Raw genomic sequence first — 21,248 nt, forward strand, 5'->3', positions numbered from 1 at the left:
AAATACAGTAAGACATCAAAAATTACTCTGTAAACTAATGATTGTAACTTCTTTACATAGTAACACTAACAACATTTTCAACTATAGAACTCCATTTCAACACTCCTCACCCGTGGCTCTTCAAGATCACCAAGAGAATCAACCATTAGCTTTTATACCAATGTGTAGGAATGAAGAGGGGGAGGAGATAAAGAAAACAAACATGCAAGTTTTATATCAATAAAAAATGAAACATAACATCAGTTGAGTGAGTTTCTGCTCTTACATTCAGACTTCATAACTTTCTTCAGATAGACAACTTCTTACATTTAATTTCTCTATGGAGTTAGACTCTCTTAGAAGAGAGTACATACAAAATGCAAAGGAATTCAATATATAGATAACTTGATAGCTATGGAGTAGTAGATAACTTGAAATAATATTTTTTACACAATCCACAAAGCATGAGAAGACTGTTGATGTGATAGAGAATAGGCTGAGGAGATGCAAAAAAATGCACTCAAATCTAACGAAGATCAACTTTGAATGTTTTCATTTAATTTTGACGATTAACTATAGACATGGATGATCATACAAAGGATATGAGGTCAAATGACAGGTTAGTGAGGCGGTAGTTAGGATTATCCAAAAGATCTTTGAGAGGCAAATGCATTTGAGGGAGAGTTGGTTTGAAGACAAGCTGCTCAGAATGTAATCACATGCCACAAAGGAGTAGTGAACTGACATTAGAGCATAATGGAGTTGCTACTACAGTGCTACACAAGTTTTAGTGTACGCAAAAAGTTGTTGAAGGTGATGCCACTGTGTGGAGCAACCAAGACAAAGGAGCTAGAGATTGCAAGGAGATCAAGTTGTTGACATTGTTATAAAGTAGTCCGCACGAAGAAATCAAGGATTTACCGTGATAACAATTCAATTAATCAATAATGGAGAAATCTACTTGGAACATTGCAAGTCAAAATATCAATTTGCAGACATCTTTAGCAAACTGCTAGGAAAGGAATGTTTTGTCCATCAACGAGACAATCAGAATCATAGATGGTAGTTGTGATTAAGGGAGAGTGTTGGATTCTAATTACCAACTAAATTTACTCCTACCATTGACTTGTCCCTCCCACCATCTGTTGTCTTCTCCCACTGTCCTCGCATTTTGTCTCTACTTACTATGCCTTCTTCTTTACTCCAAATAGAACAATTTTTTAATTAAAAAATATTGATTGTAATCTCTTTTTGATGCTCATACAAGGCAATTGTAAATGTATTTGAATTAAATATAATTTACTACTTTTTTTCCTCTTCTTTCTCTGGAAATTTGTAGAAGAGTCTAGAAGTTGTATTGTAGTAATAGAAAGAAAGAGTAAAAATAGTTTTTAATCTGTAATAAAAAGTGCAGCAGAAGTAATGCAGTTTTAGTAACAGAGAACAAAACAAAGTATGAGAAAAATAGGGCCTGATAAATGTGGTTGTAGCAACAGCAGATATTAATCAAAACTGGGGACTTGTTTTGATTTTCTATGCATGAGATTAAAAAGAGTAGTAGCTGTATTTTAAACCAGATTGTATATTTTTTTTATCCATTAATATATAAACAAAATTTGGTAGCTATAAAGCTCCCTTTTCTTTCTCTTGTCTCTATTATACTTTGTCTACAATTTGTTTTTCTTTATCCTCTGCCTCTCCATCACATAGTGGCCTGAATGGCTCACAACTATAGAGGAGGAAGCTTCACTCCATTCCATGAAAGATGCAGCGTATACTTCTCTGGCTTGGAAATAATATTGCCACCAATATTGGTCTCATATAGCTCTAGCATATTGTTGATTTGATTCCATAAAGAGCGCCAAAGATATTTTTTTTCCCTAATCAAAATGCAACATCAACTCCATATGTTGCTTGCATGCATATGCAACACTTCAGACTTGACAGTAATAGATTAGAGATATCTCAAGACTATTGGCAGCCATATCTCTCCTTATGACTTGAACACTGCAATATGCAAAGGTACAGGCACACACGGATCGCGATGCTTTGATACCATATCGGAATGGCAGAACAATTGAATGACTTCATTTCCATTATGTGATAGATTTATATATAATAGAATGGATAATTGTGCATTCATTTAACAAATAATAAATAGTAGTCTAAATAGGCTAACCAATTATGATAAGTCAGAAGCAGATAAACAAACAAACAAACAATATAGGAGTAATGATGAAATACGCCAACAACATTACATAATTCATAAGCCACATGATTCTATAAAGAAGGTTTTAAGTTTAGCTGATATAACTTATTACACATTATCATATTATTCAAATGTTTATAACTTACTCTAAGTATTCTCTGTAATGTCAAATCAAGATGTTAAAAATAATTCACACATTTCTATAATATAAAATTATAGTTTAAGAATAAATTTACGGTCTATGCTGAATATCTATGTATTTCGTTGTGTTTTGTATAATGGCTACATTAATATAATGCTGAATTTCTATGTATTTCGTTGAACCTTGTATGATGAATGCTGAATTTGTATGTATCTCGTTGTATCTGGTATGATCACTACATTAACATTATGGCGAATTTGTATCTCGTTTTATTTGATGTGATGACGACATTAACATTGTGGTCTGCGTCCTGTACGTTTTTTGAAATCAAGCCTTTTACTCAATTTTGTAAACTACTCTTCCAATTCCTGGACCAAATATTGAAAGCCAATTTCCAGCAAATAAAGAGATGACTATATCTGACAATGGATTTCCTCTTTGCATATTGGATTATTCATTCAATGAGGCTGATGGTAGTGAGCTTGACCAATATCTACCCATGCCCATGGAAGACACCTTTGGTCTATCGGACCATGAAAAATTTCCTGCCCTGTCAATATCGGATTATTCCTTCATGTCCTTACCCTGCGAGTCCGATGGTGCTGAGCTTGACCAATATCTTACCATCGACGACACCTTTTAGCTGCCAGAACATGACATGTTTCCTTTCGGGGAGGAAGTCATGAGCCATGATTTATTTGATATTTTTCCTTTCAACGAGGAACTGTTTAATAATGACAAGACGTCCGGACAGCTGGAAGAACATTCTCACGCAGGAAATTCCCAGACTTTAAATGCTTCAACTTCTTCAAGAATCTGGACGAATGATAGGCGAGGAGAAATATGATTACGCTGCGTCACTGGTGAGCAAATGCGAAGATTTGTCTTTTCAGCTGGGGAATCCCACACAGAGGCTCGGCTATTATATCTCTGACGCCCTGCAGGAGACAATCAAACGCCAGAGTCTCGGCATGTTAAACAACCTAGATAAACTAGTCCCTGATTTTGCCTTCAATATAGATGGTGAAATTGACAAAAATGAGTTTCGCAGTTTCCTTGCTTACTCTAATAGAGTTCTACCCTATGTAAAAGTAATTCAGTTCACGTCTGTGCAGGCGATCATAGACGTCGTGGGGAAAGCCAAGAAAATTAATGTAATTGATCTAGGGATGCGAACTGAGTCGCACTGGACAGTATTGATGGAGTATCTTGCACACAGATCTGTTTCCTCTTCTTTCCCTACGCTTAACCTTCTCAGGATTACAGCAGTTGGCATGGATGGCGAAGGGCTTAGGAACACCGAAAAAAGACTTCATGAGCTGGCTAAATCCTACGGAATTCCATTTTCTTACAACATGGTGGAGATCGAAAACATAGAGGAGATTAAGGAAGAGTTATTCACCGTTAGACATGGTGAGGCTTTGGCAGTTTATGCTCCAATTGTTCTCAGAAGTTTGTTATATGACCCCGTCGTTCTGGACAACGTCTTAAGTGTTATCAAGAACCTGAGGCCAAGGGTAATGGCGCTTCTTGAAATAGAAGCGCAGCATAATTCTCCATCTTTTGTAAATAGATTCAGCGAGGTTCTTTTCTATTACATGGCGTATTTTGATTTGTTGGATGTTAGCTTAATAGATAGAAATGATATTAATAGGGTGAAGCATGAAGAATTGATTACTGGAAGTCAGATAAGTAATATAATAGTCTATGAGGGGAAGGAGAGGTCTGTTAGGCATGTTGGAACTGATGTATGGAGATGTTTGCTCAAACAAGCAGGGTTCAGGGAAAAGAGCTTCAGCTTTCAAGCTATGTATCAGGCTAGATTGTTATTAGGAGAACATGCTTCTGGAGAATATTATACTTTGGAGGCCGATGGACTTGCCAGAATTTTAAGGTGGAAAGGAACACCATTTATCGCACTCTCGGCATGGAGTGCTGTAAGAATGATCGTTCATGGCGATTGCTGAAACAAATTTCTGCATATTGTAAAAATATTATAATAAACTGGAAGGAGTTCGCCTCCCCATTTTCATGAACAAGAGTTCGATAGACTAACCGTTTGGGTTTTCATTTAGTCATTTAAGTCGAAGCCATAACATCTAAGGACAGGACAAGTAGAACTGGGCTAATGCACTACTACTATAGTGTTATCGTTGCATTAATATAATTGTATCTTCCTTTTTTGAATGGTTCATTTCTTCTCATCATATTTGTAATGGAGGAGGCCTTTTTGATAGTTAAAAAATATAAATGAGATTAGATTTTTAAAATATTATTAAGAAATTAATTTTAAATGTAATAAGTATAAATTTGATAGGAAATCTTTTTGTTTAAAAATAAACTGAAAAACATTTTATATATAATTATTTATTATTGTTTAAAGTTGATAATTAAAAAGCCTATATGAGAAAGGGAAACTTTACTTAGAATTTCAATATCATGGGTTTTTGATTAAGATAAAATGGGCTTTATAGGGACCTGAAACCTAGATCCAAAAAACAAGGCCGAACCAGTAGGAAACCGGAACAAAAAAACTAGCCAAACGGCAACAGAAACAAGGGAAACGCCCCATAGAGCCTGACAGGAAGGGATAACTTTAAGAAAACCCCCCCACCTCGGGCAACTGTGTAAAATCTTGGCGAATCAGACATTATTTTTGGGGGGAAATTTTCATATGGATGGTGAAATTTTTTTTTAAAATGAGGAAGAAATTATTTGTTATTGGCGATTTTTTTTCTAGGGTACGAAAATGCCATAAATTTCTGGCAAATAATACCTTGTTCTATGGGGAAAATATTTATTGTGGGAGGCGAATAATTATTGTTAAAAGGAACAAATATATAATTGTATGAGTGAAAAATTTTACTCCAAAGGAAAAATTATTTAAATGTATTGGCGATTTTTATCCACCGCTTGAAAATTATTTAATTTGTTTTGGCGAATATTTTGTTATTTATGGTACAATATATAATTCATTGGCGATTTCATAAATTCATTGCCATTAATAGACAAGGCACATCACATCACATAATACATTGAGTCCGGACTCTACATGATGTATCAATAAGCACGACCTCTTTGACACGTAAAGGGTGACACATACCTAAAATCTATCAATAATTTTAAACTGTTCGATGATCGTATATCAATGGCTGAAGTTTTATTTTGACCCAATTTTCTGAAGAGAACATAGCTCACCAAAAAGTGTCCAAAATGGAATTGGATTCAATAGACACGTATCAAATGTCACAAATCACGATTGATAATTTCGTACATTTAATATATATCTATTCACTTATCATAATCTACTCTATCCCCATGACTTCCAATGTGATACTTGCCAATTTGGTATTGGTTCATAGTTGTTTCCAATTTCACACACTCGTGCATTTATGGGAAAGATTTGCAGAGATACGAAAGATTTAAAAAAATTTATAGCAGTTAATACTGTTAAAGAAGTAATTATTACAATCAAGAGTGTCAACAATTTATATACAATCTCTGCTTCTTTCATCTTCAATTAGACATTGCCATTTGGTAGATAAATCATTAGAGCTCACAATATTTTAGGTTTATAGGCTCACTGCTCAGGTTGTTTAATTTGTTAATCCTATTTTCTCAAGATGGACACTCCCATCCGCTTGAGAAGCATTTCTGCAAAGGACTAGAGGGCCTTTCTAGGCTCCATTAGAGACCCAACCCTCCAATCAGTCTACAAAGAGGTTGGGTCGTTCACCAATGAGGCTGTGTGGATGGTGTTGGGTAGAGAATTTCTGCAAAATGAAAATAGGTACCGTGTTAACACGGACCTTACATCCCGTTTCTTAGCATCTCTTCTAGACTTGGGAGGAGACAAGGTGGATATGCTGATGCTGTTGAGGAAGGTTTTTTAGGAAGACTTCCTCGAAGACAACATTACTCTTGTCATTCTTGTAGAAGTAGGGGTGGGGATCCCTTGGGTGAGTGATTTATCCAAGCTTCTCCTCCCTGACCAAACATTGCTAGTGGCTAGGCAACTGTTTCTCCTAAACCTAAATGCGGAGCAGCTGATGCATCACAAAAAATGGGCGCGCATTGGCATGGACTTCCTCTAGAAATGGTTCCTCCTGGATGACTTTCCAAACTACATGTGGCTTGAAGAATTCTCTCAGCTTATGTTGTCTGAAGAATTCTACATGGAAGGAGGGCTAGATTCTTAGTGCAAAATTGTAAACAATTCCACTACCTATGCCCTAGCCCCGCCCCCCTATAGTTTTTTTTTCCTATTTCCTTGAACCCTAATAGGCTGATTGCTAGTGGCTCACTCATTTTGGCTTTTAAGTTTTTGGGGGACTCAAGTCTTTGAGGAAAAAATTGTAAATTTCAAAAGCATAAATATTAATGATAATTTTTCAAATTCTAGTTTGTTTCAGTATGCTTCTTATAGTCTTGTGGATATAAAAATGCTTTCTATAATTCTATTTCATTTTTATTAATTAATTTGTTTCAAATGCTTTTTGTATATGAGCTATGTTATTTCAATTATTTGTTAAATAATGGAAATAAATTTAATACCGTGATCTTTTTTATGTAATGCTATAAAAAAAAAAATTCAATTCGTTCCATTTATTATTTGTACATTGATTATGGTTGATTATAATTTTATAAATATATACTATATAGTCATTCAAAATACAAAATTTTAAAAGTATCAAGATACAAAAGTTTATCGATAAAGGTTTTTTCATTCTATTATTTCAAAAGTTTCAAGATACAAAATTTGCCCACAGCTTATAGCAAGCAAACAAAACAACTAGTTCATTGTCGATAGCCCACTCACTCAGTGTCACTATCCCCCTGGGTTGCCTCCTCCCAGTCCCTTCCCTCCTTGGAGGTCGATTCTTTGGCTTTCCCTTTTTCCGCTTCAGCTTTCATTTTTGGAATGCAGTTTAGGCACCCGAAGTCGGGGTCGCCCTCCAAGCTTGCCAGTAGCTGTATAGCCCTTTCTTCTTCAGCCCTACCTCTCAATACCCTACCAACCTCCATCCTTACCACCACATGCAAAGCCTTTAGGACTTCATCCACCCTCATTAATTTCACAAAGAGTTTCATTGCTTCCCACCCCACTCGAGCTCGTTCACGACACTGGTATTTGATTTCATCCTCTGGGCCACGAATAAAAGGAAGCAATTCCTCCTGGTCATCCCCTTCCTTAATTTGAATGCCAACTCCCGACACCACCCACTCCAAGATTGAATCGAGGTTAATCAAAAACTCCCCATCAATCAATTTGACCAATGTGAGTTTTACCTTTTCCACCTCCGATTCGAATTCACAGGCCCACACCATAATCAGAGAGTAAACCTCCATGTTAGTTTGATACTGGTGACTGATATGTGCCACCTCCTCTGCAAGCATCAGTCGAGCTGCTGCCCACAACTTCTCCTCCTTAAACCTAAACAGTCCTTGCATTCATTTATCAGATACTTTTCCCAAAAAGAGCACCAACTTCTTGTATATTTGAAGTGTGAAATTGGCCTCCGTTATCATCTGCAATTTCAAAATCACTTCCTGCAAAAAATGTCTTACAAAAGGTATGATTCTACGAACTACAGATTTGTTCTGCAGCTGCTTCAAAGCAAAAAGTGGTACATAGATCAAAAGGTAAAAAAATCTGCCTCCATCTTATAGGTCAGGTAATGAATGTGCCCGATAAGACATTAATGCCATGAGATCAGGAAAAAGATTTCCTGCCATCCTCCCCTTCCTTCGTTCGTGCGACATGCCGCAGGCAACTCCTTCTACAACAATTAATCGCCACCTTATCATTTGTACTTTCCAAATTTTCTTGCCTTAATAGGTTGAGGACTGCAGTTGCACATTTTTTTAAATTAATACACTAAATTTATGTTGAACTTTTATATATATTTTAAAACTATTTTTGAAAATTATATATCGTAAACATATTTTCAAAGAATTTTGTTAAACTTTAAATTAATATTTAAGATTTAATAGTGAATGTTTTCTTTTTAATATTAAACTTTTACCTTTCAAATTGTATATCAAAATTTATATTATTATTTAGTTATTTGTTTTATTCTAGAAACTAAGTTTCATGTTTTATACTATTTTTGAATTTCAAATTTTTATAAATAATATTAACATTATATTTAATAGTTATCTCAAACTATTGCACATCTTTAATTACAAATAATATTAACATTATATTTAATAGTTATCTCAAACTATTGCCCAGAATTGAACATTTTAAATTTAATTAAATAGAATTAAGTGTATAGTCTATAGACTATAAATCTCTTTTTTGGGCGGAATTTTAAAATGATTAAATAGACTTTAAAAATAGACCTGAAAAGTAACACGAGTATGGTGACATTCCAGAAAAATGGTAGAAGTCGTGGGACCCACTTCATCTTAAAACAGGTACCATTGACCGCTAGATGAACAAAGATCAACGGCTAGGGTGGATTTCGGCCTGAATGTGGGAAGTGAACACCTTTCTGAGAACTTTGCCCGAAATTGGACATTTTAAATTTAATTAAATATAATTAAGTCTATAAAGCTTTTTTTTGGGCGGAGGTTTAAAATTATTAAATAGACTAAAAATCAAACCGAAAAAGTGACACGAGTATGGTGACATGCCAGAAAAATGGCAGAAGTTGTGGGACCCACTACATCTTAGAATAGGTACCATCGACGATTGGATGAACAAAGATAGAGGGCTAGGGTGGATTTCGGCCCAAATGTGGGAAGTGAACACCTTTCTGAGAACTTCACCCAGAATTGGACATTTTAAATGTAATTAAATATAATTAAGTCTATAGACTAAATTATATTTAATTACTTTTCGGGCAGAGGTTTAAAATGATTAAATAGACTACAAATCAAACCTGAAAAATGACACGATTATGGTGACATGTCAAAAAAATGGTAGAAGTCGTGGGACCCAGTACATCTTAAAACAGGTACCATCCACTATCAGATGAACAAAGATCAATGGCTTAGGGTGGATTTCAGGGTGAATGTGGGAAGTGAACAGATTTCTGACAACTTTCCCTGGAAAAGTGACACGAGTATGGTGACGTGCTTGAAAACTGGCAGAAGTCATGGGACCCATGACAACTGACAACAGGTACTATCATCTGTTGGATGAGAAAAGATCAACGGCTTAGGGTGGAATTCGGCCCGAATGTGGGAAGAACACATTTGGGAGAAATTCACCCAGAATTGAAACATTTTAAATTTAATTAAATATAATTAAGTCATTAAAGCACTTTTTCAGGTGGAAGTTTAAAATTATTAAACAGACTTAAAAATAAGACTTGTAAAGTCACAACAGGTACCTTGGTCTCTCATTCATTGGATGAGAAAAGATCAAAGACTTAGGGTGGATTTCGGCCCGAATGTGGGAAGTGAACACATTTGGGAGAACTTCGCCTGGAAGTGAAATGTTTTAAATTTAATTAAATATAAGTAACTCTATAAAGCACTTTTTCGGGTGGAAGTTTAAAATTATTAAACAGACTTAAAAAATAGACCCATAAAGTCACAACAGGTACCTTGGTCCCTCATCTGTTGGATGAGAAAAGACCAATGGCTTAGGGTGGATTTCGGCCCGAATGTGGGAAGTGAACACATTTGGGAGAAGTTCGCTTGGAATTGAACATATTACATTTAATGTCCTCAGAATTTATACTAAAGTAGTGAATGTTTTGTCCTTCGGCATCAAATAGTTATTAATAATAATTAATAAAATGACAACATGATTCTTAATGTCCTCGAAATTTATATTGAAGTAATGAATGTTTTTTCCTTCGACATCAAATAGTTATTAATAGTAATTAATAAAATGACAACATGATTCTACATATTTTGCCCTTTAGGTTTTACTTTTCTACTTTTCAAAGTTTTCAAAATAAGAGACTCGTAAATCATAATTGTCTTTCATTTCTTGGACAAACCTATAAATCGAGGGAGATTCAGAAACAGCTACTAGATTGAGGAATGCAAGTTGCAACAGAGACTGTTTGCACCAATCTAGTGAACTAGAAATTCCAATTTCTGGGTAAAATCTAGAACACCTACATCCCGCCTTTTTCGCTTTTGGTAATCTCATGGTCCAATTTGAGGGTTAGCATTTTCAAGTTTTTATCTAGCATTATTTTAAATTATTAACAATAATAGTATTGGGGAAAATGGGAAGCAGTAGTTCAACAAGAAGCTAAGTGAAAAATAAAATGCACCTAACCGAACTAGTTAAAACACCAGGTTTCACTGATGAATACCATGATATTTATGACCCTGCTATCCATGGTGAAAAGCGTATCATAGATATTAGATATACATTGTCTAGTAAGGCGGCAAATGCATCCAGAGCAAAATTTACTATTTTCAACCCGATGTTAAAACAAAAAAAAAAAAAATTGCATCATGGGATGTTGGATTGGGAAGCATGGTGTTACCTGAAGTATTCCCTTGCCCTGATTTTGTCATGGTCTGCGCCAAAAATTATGATGAAGATAAAAAAGCAATTGTCCATAAAAATACAAAAGAGGAAATTCTATCCATAAGCGAGGGAGAATTTGCTTGTTTGTTGAACCTAGGATTTGAAGCCCAAAACTCAAATGTCCAAATTGACCTTGAAAAGCTGGCAAGAAATTATGAGAGTCTCAATCCAAGTCGTAGAGATTCATTTATCAAAGCTCTAATAAAGTTTGGTACTGGTATTGTGTTGGATCAGAATCATAAGCCTCCTTATGATTCTAACATTTTTGTTCCATGGGTTGGGGATACTATTTCCTTGCTGTCATTTTGCCTAGGATTGGAAAATGATAGGGAAGTGGGTGCAAGCCTTCTTGAAATTATTTATAATATCCATTGTGCAGGTCAGCCAGTAAGATATAATTTTATTGAGCACATTGTAAAATCCATGCAAAAACAATTACTGATGATAAAAAAAGGTTCCTATAAGACATTTAGGTTCTCATCCTACTTGTGTTATCTCCTCCTATCCAAGTACCGTGCAATATTAGAGACCAACAAGCTTCAAATTGTGAGCTATAAGATTGATGAGAAGACTGGGAAGAGAACAGAGTATCCAATATATGATTGGACCCCAAAGATAAGGATGCATGATAACAGAAAGAACTACAACCATTTTGTAGACTTCTTTTTGGCACCAATGTATAATGAAATTACAAGCACTCCAATGCCTAGATTGCCCATGTCTTGTGAGATTGCATTCAAATCGGAAGTCAAATAGAATTGGCTGACTAGTTCTTCATGGAAGAATTCACTATGTTAAGGTTTTACGAATTGGCAGTAAAACCATACAGACTTCCAATACATGTGACAGACAGGGTATTAGCACTAGAGTATGTACGGAAATTGGAGAGCACTGATAGGCACTTCCATGGTCAACAAAAGAAGAGCATATTTCCTTCCTTTCCTTTCTCATGTGGAGGGTTCACATTTGAGAGAAAAACATTCAATGAGGCACATGATTTTTTGACAGTTTTTAACTTTGGTGGTGAGGGTCTCTTGTAGTATGATCCAATCGGTGTAGTTCAAGCTTAAGAAAAATGGGAACTCTTCAGTGTTATATCAACATGAAAGTAACCATTGCTAGAAAAGCTTAGAAACATAGACTCCTAGGATGAGGTTAAAAAAGAGATGGAGAAAATTACAGCTGATAAAAAACATTTCAATAGAAGAAATTTCATCACAAATTATGGCATTGCAAATGCACACAGAGAGGACAACAGAGGAGGGCCAGGGCATCCAAAATAGGAGGTCCTACAATTTCTACCTAAAATATACTAATCCATCTAACAAATCTATTCACAAATCAATTCTGCACAAATATAAAGAGAATTATTTCACTCAAACCAAAATAAATAATTTTTGGACTATGAGGAGGAATCTCGGTGAACCAAAGACAAGTGCAGAATTTGAGAGCATCGACAAGGATGCAGAGTTGGGCAAATTGTGGGATATAGAGCATGGCGGGACTAGAGGTGATGATGATGAGTATCAGGTTGTCATTGAGCCCCCTCTAACAACTGCTACAGTCCCGAAAATATTAGGTGGAGCCAGTGAGTCCATGAAATAAAAATATAGCAAAAGGGGCAAACCTTGTGGAAAAAATGGGTTTTGAAGGTGGTGGTCTAGGTCCCAGAGGAGGGGGCATTTGGTATCTACTTCAGGTACAACTTCCATCATAGTCAAAATCAAAAGGTCCTTATAAACCAATCATTAGACTTGATTCTTCAAATTCATCATGAATAGGTACTACTCATTACCCTTAGGGTCCACCTACATTTGTTTTAGGTTCAAATCCACAACCACCACCACATCATGGTATTCCCATTAGTGGTCAATCAAGTGCCACTGCCACTGGTGGGGAATCTGGGGATAGTATTCCTATTATTGTTCAGTCAAGTATCGCTATGATTGGTGGGGTTGGCATGGGTACTACTACTGATACTAGTTGTCTTGGTGTTGGACAAGGGCAACAACAAAATATCTCTCGCAAGAGGCCACTAGAGGTAGATACTCAATCTCATACTATCGAGAATCCTATATCAAGTGCCACTAACACTACAAATCAATCATTTGTAGCTTCATATCACACACCTCAAAAGACTATCAAAACTACACATGAAAGTGTTAGTGGGAGTGGGACAACATCAAGAACTGTTGTTGGTAATCCTGGTCAAGCATTAGTTAAAACTATAGGAATAATTGGAACTAGAGCCTATGGTATTCCTATGTCACCTTTCAAACATTCAATTGCTTCAGCAAGCCCAGATTTTCAATTTCGTGATTACTATGAAAAATATGCACAAACAACAAAAGAAAATAAAGAAAAAAAGAAAGCATTTCATAGGAATTTTGTGTCTTAAGTTGTAAACAAATAGCCTGCAAGGAATAGGGTATTTCCAACATATGACCCATAGAAAGATATGATGGAGTTCATGGTTGTTATGCCCCCGGGCCCATCTAAAGATAAAAATCCACCACACAATCAGATAGATCCCTCTCAATTTCAACTTAGCACCCTCCAAATAGATTTTTCCAAAGTACATAATGTGGACAAAATTAGTGTGTCAAAAAGGACTAACGAAGTGGTCTATACTTCACTGCTAAAGGTGGAGAGAGAAAAAAATAAACTAGAGAAACAAATAGAAAAGTTACAGGTAGACTTGGAAAATGAAAAATCAAGGAGGAAAGTAGCAGATAGCAAGTGCAATGATTTATAGAAAAGGATAAAAAATTTGGGCTCTATAATAGAAATTGTCGAGCAGGAGAAGAAGAATGCAGAATTGAAGGACCTGACAGAAAAATTGGCTAAAAGCAGTAAAAAAATTATGGAGGAAAAAGCCAGTTTTCAAAAATTATACAAAAGTTATGAGTCTGCTACCGTTGAAATGAGAAAATTACAGGACCTATTGGATCATGGGAAGGGAAAAGAAAAACATTTGCAAGAGGAAGTAGAGGATAGATTGAAAGATAATATGAAAAATACAATGAAGTATATACAAGAAAACATTTGGCAGCAAATAATGCAGAGAAGTGAGAAGTTGTGTGAATGGTTTCAATTGATTGAAAGTATGAAACAATTTTTTTTTTAAATCAAAGGGCACTATGAGAAGAGCACACATGTTTATTCAAAAGAGGAAATGGTAAAAAAGATTCTAAAAGTAGTTTACAGTTCTAGTGACAGCTACTTGGCATCCAAGGGAATTAAGAGCCACATTGATGCCACAGTTAAGACATCATCTATCATTCAAAAATGCCAGAAGCTAATGGAAACATCAGAAGTTATGGAAAGTTTGTGGAAAAAAGATAGTGAAGCTGCAAGAAAAGAAAAATAATTTGATCAAACTTGGTTTGCCTAAGCCTGTTGACACATCAAATAAATTCATTGGAGAAGAAGCTTACAAAAAAAGCATGGAGATAAAAATGAAGTCTGATTTAGACTTGCTTCCAAAGGACACAACTCCCAAAATCTTTCTTGAATTCATCCAACCATTTACAACTCTATATTCGGTATTGGATGAAATAGTGAAGTCAAGTAAATCTTCTAAATATGGAATGTTGATGAAGTTGGAGTTGACTTTCCATAGTTTATAGAATATTGACCTTCCATTAGATGAAGAGTGGAGCACCCTACAAAAACTGGTATAGAATTCTTAAGAATCATAGTATGTATTGCATAATTTTCTTCTTTTATTCTTAATTTCAAGGTTTAATGTTTTTTCTATTTGCTATTTTGCTAATCCAGCCTATGAATCTATGATGCACTCACTATTGCTATTTTGCTAATCTAGCCTATGAATCTATGATGCACTCGCTATTGCTATTTTGCTAATCCAGCCTATGAATCTATGATGCATAGTGCAAAACTTCAGCCAGTAAATTTGTATTCTCAAATTCTCCCTTGCTTTAACATTTATATATTTCTCTATTTCTGATTAGTAGGTTTTAAGCATTGCTATTATCTATGTTTAATTTGTCATGGTGTGAATTAATATTTAATTTTGAACACTGTTTTCTGAACAGGAAACATCAAACATGTAGCAGATGTTAAATTGCTAATACAGCCTGTCATGGCCATATAAATATGTGTTGAGTTTGTGATTTTGATGTTCAGTGTTCACATGTTGCAAACTTGCAATTCGACCTGAAGCTATTGTTGCTCCCTTGTTTCTATAAAAGGGAATTTAGGGTCATTTGCAATTTTGCAAAGGGTTCTGAAACTTTGTATTCACTTTTGCAATTGGTATGCAGAATCACATAGATTGGTGTATTACTATTGAATGAATTGTATCATATGGCTATATTTTGAAAGAATTAATGAAAATCTAAGTTCTCGACATGTGTATTACTATTGAATGAATTGTATCATATGGTTCTGAATTGTATCACATAGATTTGAGACTCAAACATGTATAAATAAACAATAAACATCTCTATATCAATAAACACATTATGGTTTTTTTTTTATTATGCTATTTTAATTCTAGAAATAGAAAGTTGAAAAATATAATTACAAATCAATATTAAATTCTAATTGCAAAAAGTAATGTGCTTTTGTAATATGAATGATGAGATACAATAATAAGATTAATAAATACCAATCTCTTACAGTTGCCATTCATCCTCATCAAATTCAGTGCTTTCTTGATTCTCATCTGTGGTTTCTTCACTCTGAGTCCGAGTCTGCATATCTTCGCCAAACTGCATCTCAATGCTACCAGTACATCCAGTAGTCCCACGGGCACTTTGGTTTGAAGTGTTGCCCAAACCTCTTCTTTCACATTTGGATCTCCAGATTTGCAGTGCCTTATCGTAAGGAAAAGTGTGGACATCATACCTAGATGTATAGAGCCTCAAGCAATTTTCTAAATTTTTGTCTAGTTTGTTTCTTAGCTTTGATTTTAGGAACCCCAAAGCACTGAGAACTCTCTCATCTTCCACTGAACCCAATATTCTGGCATTGAATCATGCAAGGATGCGTTCTTAGTTATATATTTCCAAAGCCTTGTTAATGATCCCTCTTCATGGGGGTTCTCCATTCTGGCATATTGTTCTTTCATAGTGTATGCAAAATGAGATGATTTCTCTTGAAGATGAGTTTCATCTAATATTCCATTTATAGTTACTCCATTAAATTCCTTGGATATGCAAAATTGTTTTACCAAAGTCAGTAGATTACTTCAAAAATCAGATGCACTGTTGAGGCTCCAATAATGAGGAAACATAATAGACATGGCTTTGAGTAGGTTGTCAGGAGGGAATCTGCTTCTAATTTGTGAGGAAAGCTCATATGCAATTTTCTTCACAGAAGTAGTTACAGTCTCAACAATCTTGTCGAAATCTTCTTTTGTAACTCTTGCTAGTTTCTTCCTGGGGCGCTTTCCTTGTTCCTCGGGGTCGACTGTTGCATAGAAGTGCATTGGTATCTCAACTCCCCATACATTGGCACATACCTCCCCATCTGCACCGATTTGTAAAAAGTTTTTAGGATTGTTCAAATCTGTGAGTGTCCACCACTTAACAAATTTTTCATTAGATAGTGTTGGTTGATTTTGATAGAGATTGTCGAAGGTCACGCATGTCATCTTACGCAACATAGCATATTGTGCAATATACAGAGCTCTTTTTTGGGAAACCTTCAATAATATTCCTCATTTCCTCTAGCATGGGCAGAAGAGTTGCTAAAGTTAAGAGTCTCTCTAAATTACTTAACCTGCCAAGAAGTTCAGGAAATTTTGGTTGATCTGATTTGTTGCGAGTTGTGTGAAATAGTCTAATCAAGGATGGATATTCTAAAAACACTCGATGGGCTGGACCATCCAAAGAGATCCATCTGGTATAATTATCCTTGAGAAGCTTGTTCTCATCAGTTAATCAATTAGCAAAGTGTTGAAATTTCATAAATCGCTTGGGACTTTGATAGAAGTGTGAGTAGAGCTCTCTGATTAAAATTTCAATTTTTTTAACCGAAGCAAACTTGCTCACAATTCTAAAAGCTAGATTCATTCTGTGAGCCATGCAATGAATAGCAGTAATGTACGGTCCAAAGGATGTTTCAATATTTGTACAAAGACCATTCATGTGACCTTGCATTACTGAAGCTCCATCCGCTCCACCACAAACCAATTTTTTGGCTACCATCATGTCATCCATACCTCCATATTCAATTAAACTTCTCTTTACTAGTTGAAATAAATTTTCTGTTGTCGCACTCTCCTTCATTTTAGCAACAGATAGTAGATGAGGTTGACGGGTATGATTCTCTACAGTATAACCATGCATGCATACCCATGAAGTATTGTCTACTGTCGTAACTTCGTCTAAAGAAAATGCAATGAAGTTTGACTCTCTTATTTTTTTCTGTACATCTTCTTTTTCAACCTCAGCAAGACAACTTGCCCATTCCCATCCATTGTTTATTGACCAGTGTCTATTAGGATAGCTAGGAACTTTTAAAAAGTTGAATAAACCACTAATTGATGGGAAATCTATCATGGCATGCCCTCTACTCAAAATATGAAAAACAACGCTTAATTGAACAACTTTTCCCAGTTATTCTATTTGCACTGCTTTTCTAAAAACATCTTCAATAGAACCTTTAACTTCAGCAGGCTTCGTCTGTAATTTCTCATGAAAAGAATACTCTTTGGCATTCCTCACATTCTTACATTCATCCTTTGTTTTCCATCTTATCATTAATTTTTCAACCCCGTCTATCATTTGTTTTTCTTAAACTTTACCCATATGCTTTTCTATGGTGTCAAATTTTAGCTGCAACCTAATTTCCTTGTTATGTTTCCAAGTGCAAATCTTACACCTGCATTCTATTGGAGGCTCACCTTCAATTGGATTCTCCACTAGTTCAATGAATGGATACTTTGATGCACAATTAATTTGAAAATTCCTCACTGACATATCCCACTCTCGATCCTTTTTTTATTGTGGTTCACCCTTTTATATGGCTTTTATTTTCCCCTTCCATGCATTATCATCAATGGCATTATCACCCAAGTTGATTATATCATTCTGGCTAACTTAGGTATCTACCAAATAATCTTCTTCAAGATCATCCTGATCTGAGATATCAGGCTCGCCGCCCTCTTCAACATGCGGTGCAGGTGGCAAATTTTGTACTTGTACTTGTGATGATGTACCTTCCTAATTTTCACTAGTACCACAATCTTTTCCAATGCCAAAGTACGAAGACAACCATCTGCTTTTTGTTGGCCTCTCCTGGCCTTCCCCACATTCTAGTTTCCTACCCCTCTTCCTGTTCGACATTTCCAATGAAATAAAGGCTACCAAAAAAATATCAATTTGTTCAAGAAGCAATAATAGACTATAATGTATAATATATCACTTCAAAAATATGATCGCTAACCTTTAGGCTTTAGGTCACTAGCAGTTGGCGCAGTCAACAACAATGATTTTCCTTGGTCTGAAACTTCGCTATTGATCAGAATTCAGAGCCTAGAACCCACCAGATTGTGTTGAGATAGATCTGATCTTTGCATGTATTTATACCAATCCTTATATGGAAAATTCTGTGGGAATTTTATATGGTATACAAATATTTAGAGAATCCCACGTAACTATAACATGACATGTAATTTTTGAGGTGATTATAGGTCGTCCAAATATGACTTATGTAATTTTTGAGGTGATTATAGGTAGGCCAAATAATAGGCGAATACAATATAGTTGACGAAAGTTGGGGTGAATGGAGACACGCATCGGCAAGATGTCAGGTGAATTGGGTCCCCCTGGCTAACAAATTTTGGCATGCTTATAGGCGAATTAAGGTCATCTATTAAGGAAACCTCAGAGAGTGTAGGCAAAACAATTAAATTAACCATGTGTCCACCATACATTGTATTGGCGAAATCATCGCATAGAAATATTTAATTGCATAAAACATATGGCTATCGGGCCGTGACTTTGATAGAAATTGATAATGTTTTGGCAACATGGCCACCCCCAGACGGTACAAAATATTCACCATTTTCAACATGGCTGACATGAAAAATTTGCCATTGGTGAATATTCACCACTAAAGTAAACTTTGCCGATAGGAAAAAGAAAAAAACCAGCCAAACTACAAAAACTAACACAGAGTTAGCCAAGAATTTTCATGAGCTTGGAATTATTCTAAATTACTTTTTTATTTATTTCTTAAAGCTCCTCCATTATGAATCCCGTGGCACCTTTCTCCTGGATCCTGTGTGTTGTCTTGGTGGAAGGACTAGTTGACACTTGCATATTTGTCCCCTAGAGATTTAGGTCCTGATTCTTCTTTTTTGACTTGGCAGTTGAGGTCAGCAAACTGCTAAGCAGTTGGGCTTTCTGAGTAGAGATTTTATCATTCACCTATTTTAGACCCTCTGCACTATTGTTCATGGCCTCTTTACTAATTTCCACCAAACCCCTGAGTTTTCTCTTCAAATCGTTCATCCCCTTCTCCAGATTGGCAATTCTAGCCTCATGCTCAATTTTCATAACCTTCACATCATCCGTTAGCTTTTGAGCCATCTTCAGAAGCTTGTCAGTTTTTTTCGACATAGGATTCTCTATGAAAGTATTGATTATATCTTTGATACCTCCTCACTTTTGTTATCTCCTAGACCCACCCAGCCTACATTGAGAGGAATATCTAATTTGATCTCATCTTCCCCTTTACCTATTCTCTACACCATTTTCCCCACATTTTGTTTTTTAGAACTATTAGCACCCATCTCCTAGGGATTAGAGGGAGGGGTTTTGAACTTTTTAGCAGCAGGTCTAGGGAAGGTTTTACTTTTTCTACTACTGTTGGTGCTAGGGGTAGCCTTCTGGGGGGACCCTCATCCTCTATGTGGCAATAATTTGGGTCATTTGATACCTAAAGGTCCTACCAATCCCTGGCCATTTCACCAAAATATTTCTCATCAAATTTAGTGCCTGACACCACTTGATAGACAAGATTGTTGAGGGAAATAGGGTTGTTATCAATCTTTTGGATAGGAGAGGGTTTGACCTCTTGCGCTTTGGCATATTCCATGATAAATAGAAATAGTCCCTCATGTAATATAGGGCTATCACAGTTTCTGGCATGATTTGAGATGCTAAGCTCCAAGGAAGAGAGTAAGTAAAAAGGAAAAAAGATTTCCTATCATGCCTAAAATGATTTAAAATGGTGAAGTGATAGAAAAAAACATACTAGCATAATGGCCATCCAGAGTGATGTACCTCATTATAACCTCTGCCACATCCACCTAGAGGCTCAAGAGATCCTTTGTGTTGTAGCCCCAGTCTGCCATTTTCCTCACCCTATCCCTTTCACTCTGTTTATTGAAGAACACAAACAAATATTTTTTTGACACCTTTTTCTCTCTATAAAACATTTTACCTTCCATTTGTAGACCAAAATTCTAGCTATGAAGGCATCATCAACTCTAAATTCAGCTTCAAACACACGAAGGATGTCATTGATCCACCCCATCACAAACTCATATGTCATCCCGGGATCTTGATAATGCAATTTCATGAGGTAAGGCGTGAGGCCACCATCTGATATTTTAGTCCATAACTACTTATTTTGTTCTCATTTTTGTCAAGAAGTTGACTCCATTCTATTCTTATCTCCCCCAATATTTAGATTGTCCTTCCAAATTTGGAGGTTCACAATTTTAATCCCAAACCTGTACTAGGCAACACAAAATCATAGTGCTAAGAACACTCTAGAAGACCAATATTTCTTTTGATTCCACTTATTACAAAACATGACTTTACTCATTTGGCATAGAATTATCATTAATATTCACCCATTGGGAGTGATCAAGATTTTCCACATCTCTTCATGTCAAATCACACATGTATATTGGGAATATTTCCCCTTCCATTCACCACTTAATTTTATCATAACCCACTCCTAAATTGGCCACATAATCCATAGGTGTATTGCCTTCCCGAAAAACATGGGTTATGTAGATATCATCCAGCTTGGAAATAATTACAAAGAAATCTTGAATTAAATGCTTGATAGTCCAACTGGGAGGCATCCTTTTGATCAAGCAACTGATAATATTTAGTGAATCATTTTCAAGTCACACCTTTTTATGCTCTCCACGGGTAGCGAGTTGAAGCCTAATGTAGGTTGCAGTTTCCTTAGCAAAATGGTTTATCTGAGTACCCAATGAGAGTACCGCTGTAGAGACAAGCCTACCATTGTGAGCACGTGCAACTCCCCCATAACTGGTCAGCCTAGGATTCCCCTTAGCCACCCCATCAACATTAATTTTGATCCACCCTCTGGGAGGTGCAACCCAAAAAATGTTAGATCTAGTTTTCTTTAACTTTACAGTAGGTTTAGAAATTTCCCAAGAAATTTCCCAATTGATATGC

At 35.8% G+C, this 21,248-nt stretch overlaps 1 protein-coding gene across 1 annotated transcript; it reads left to right on the plus strand.

Moving 5' to 3' along the window:
- The first annotated feature begins 3,154 nt into the window (after positions 1 to 3,154).
- Positions 3,155 to 4,297, plus strand: LOC131027291 (GRAS family protein RAM1-like). The gene has a single exon (XM_057957307.2). It carries the CDS (start codon positions 3,155 to 3,157, stop codon positions 4,295 to 4,297), a length of 1,143 nt encoding a protein of 380 aa, XP_057813290.2.
- The last annotated feature ends 16,951 nt before the right edge of the window (positions 4,298 to 21,248 follow it).

Source organism: Cryptomeria japonica, chromosome 4 (genome assembly GCF_030272615.1).
Source record: "Cryptomeria japonica chromosome 4, Sugi_1.0, whole genome shotgun sequence".
NCBI lineage: Eukaryota > Viridiplantae > Streptophyta > Pinopsida > Cupressales > Cupressaceae > Cryptomeria > Cryptomeria japonica.

Excerpts from the sequence above, each read along its gene's own strand:
- LOC131027291 (XM_057957307.2), top strand. The coding sequence starts at position 3,155 with ATGATAGGCGAGGAGAAATATGATTACGCTGCGTCACTGGTGAGCAAA.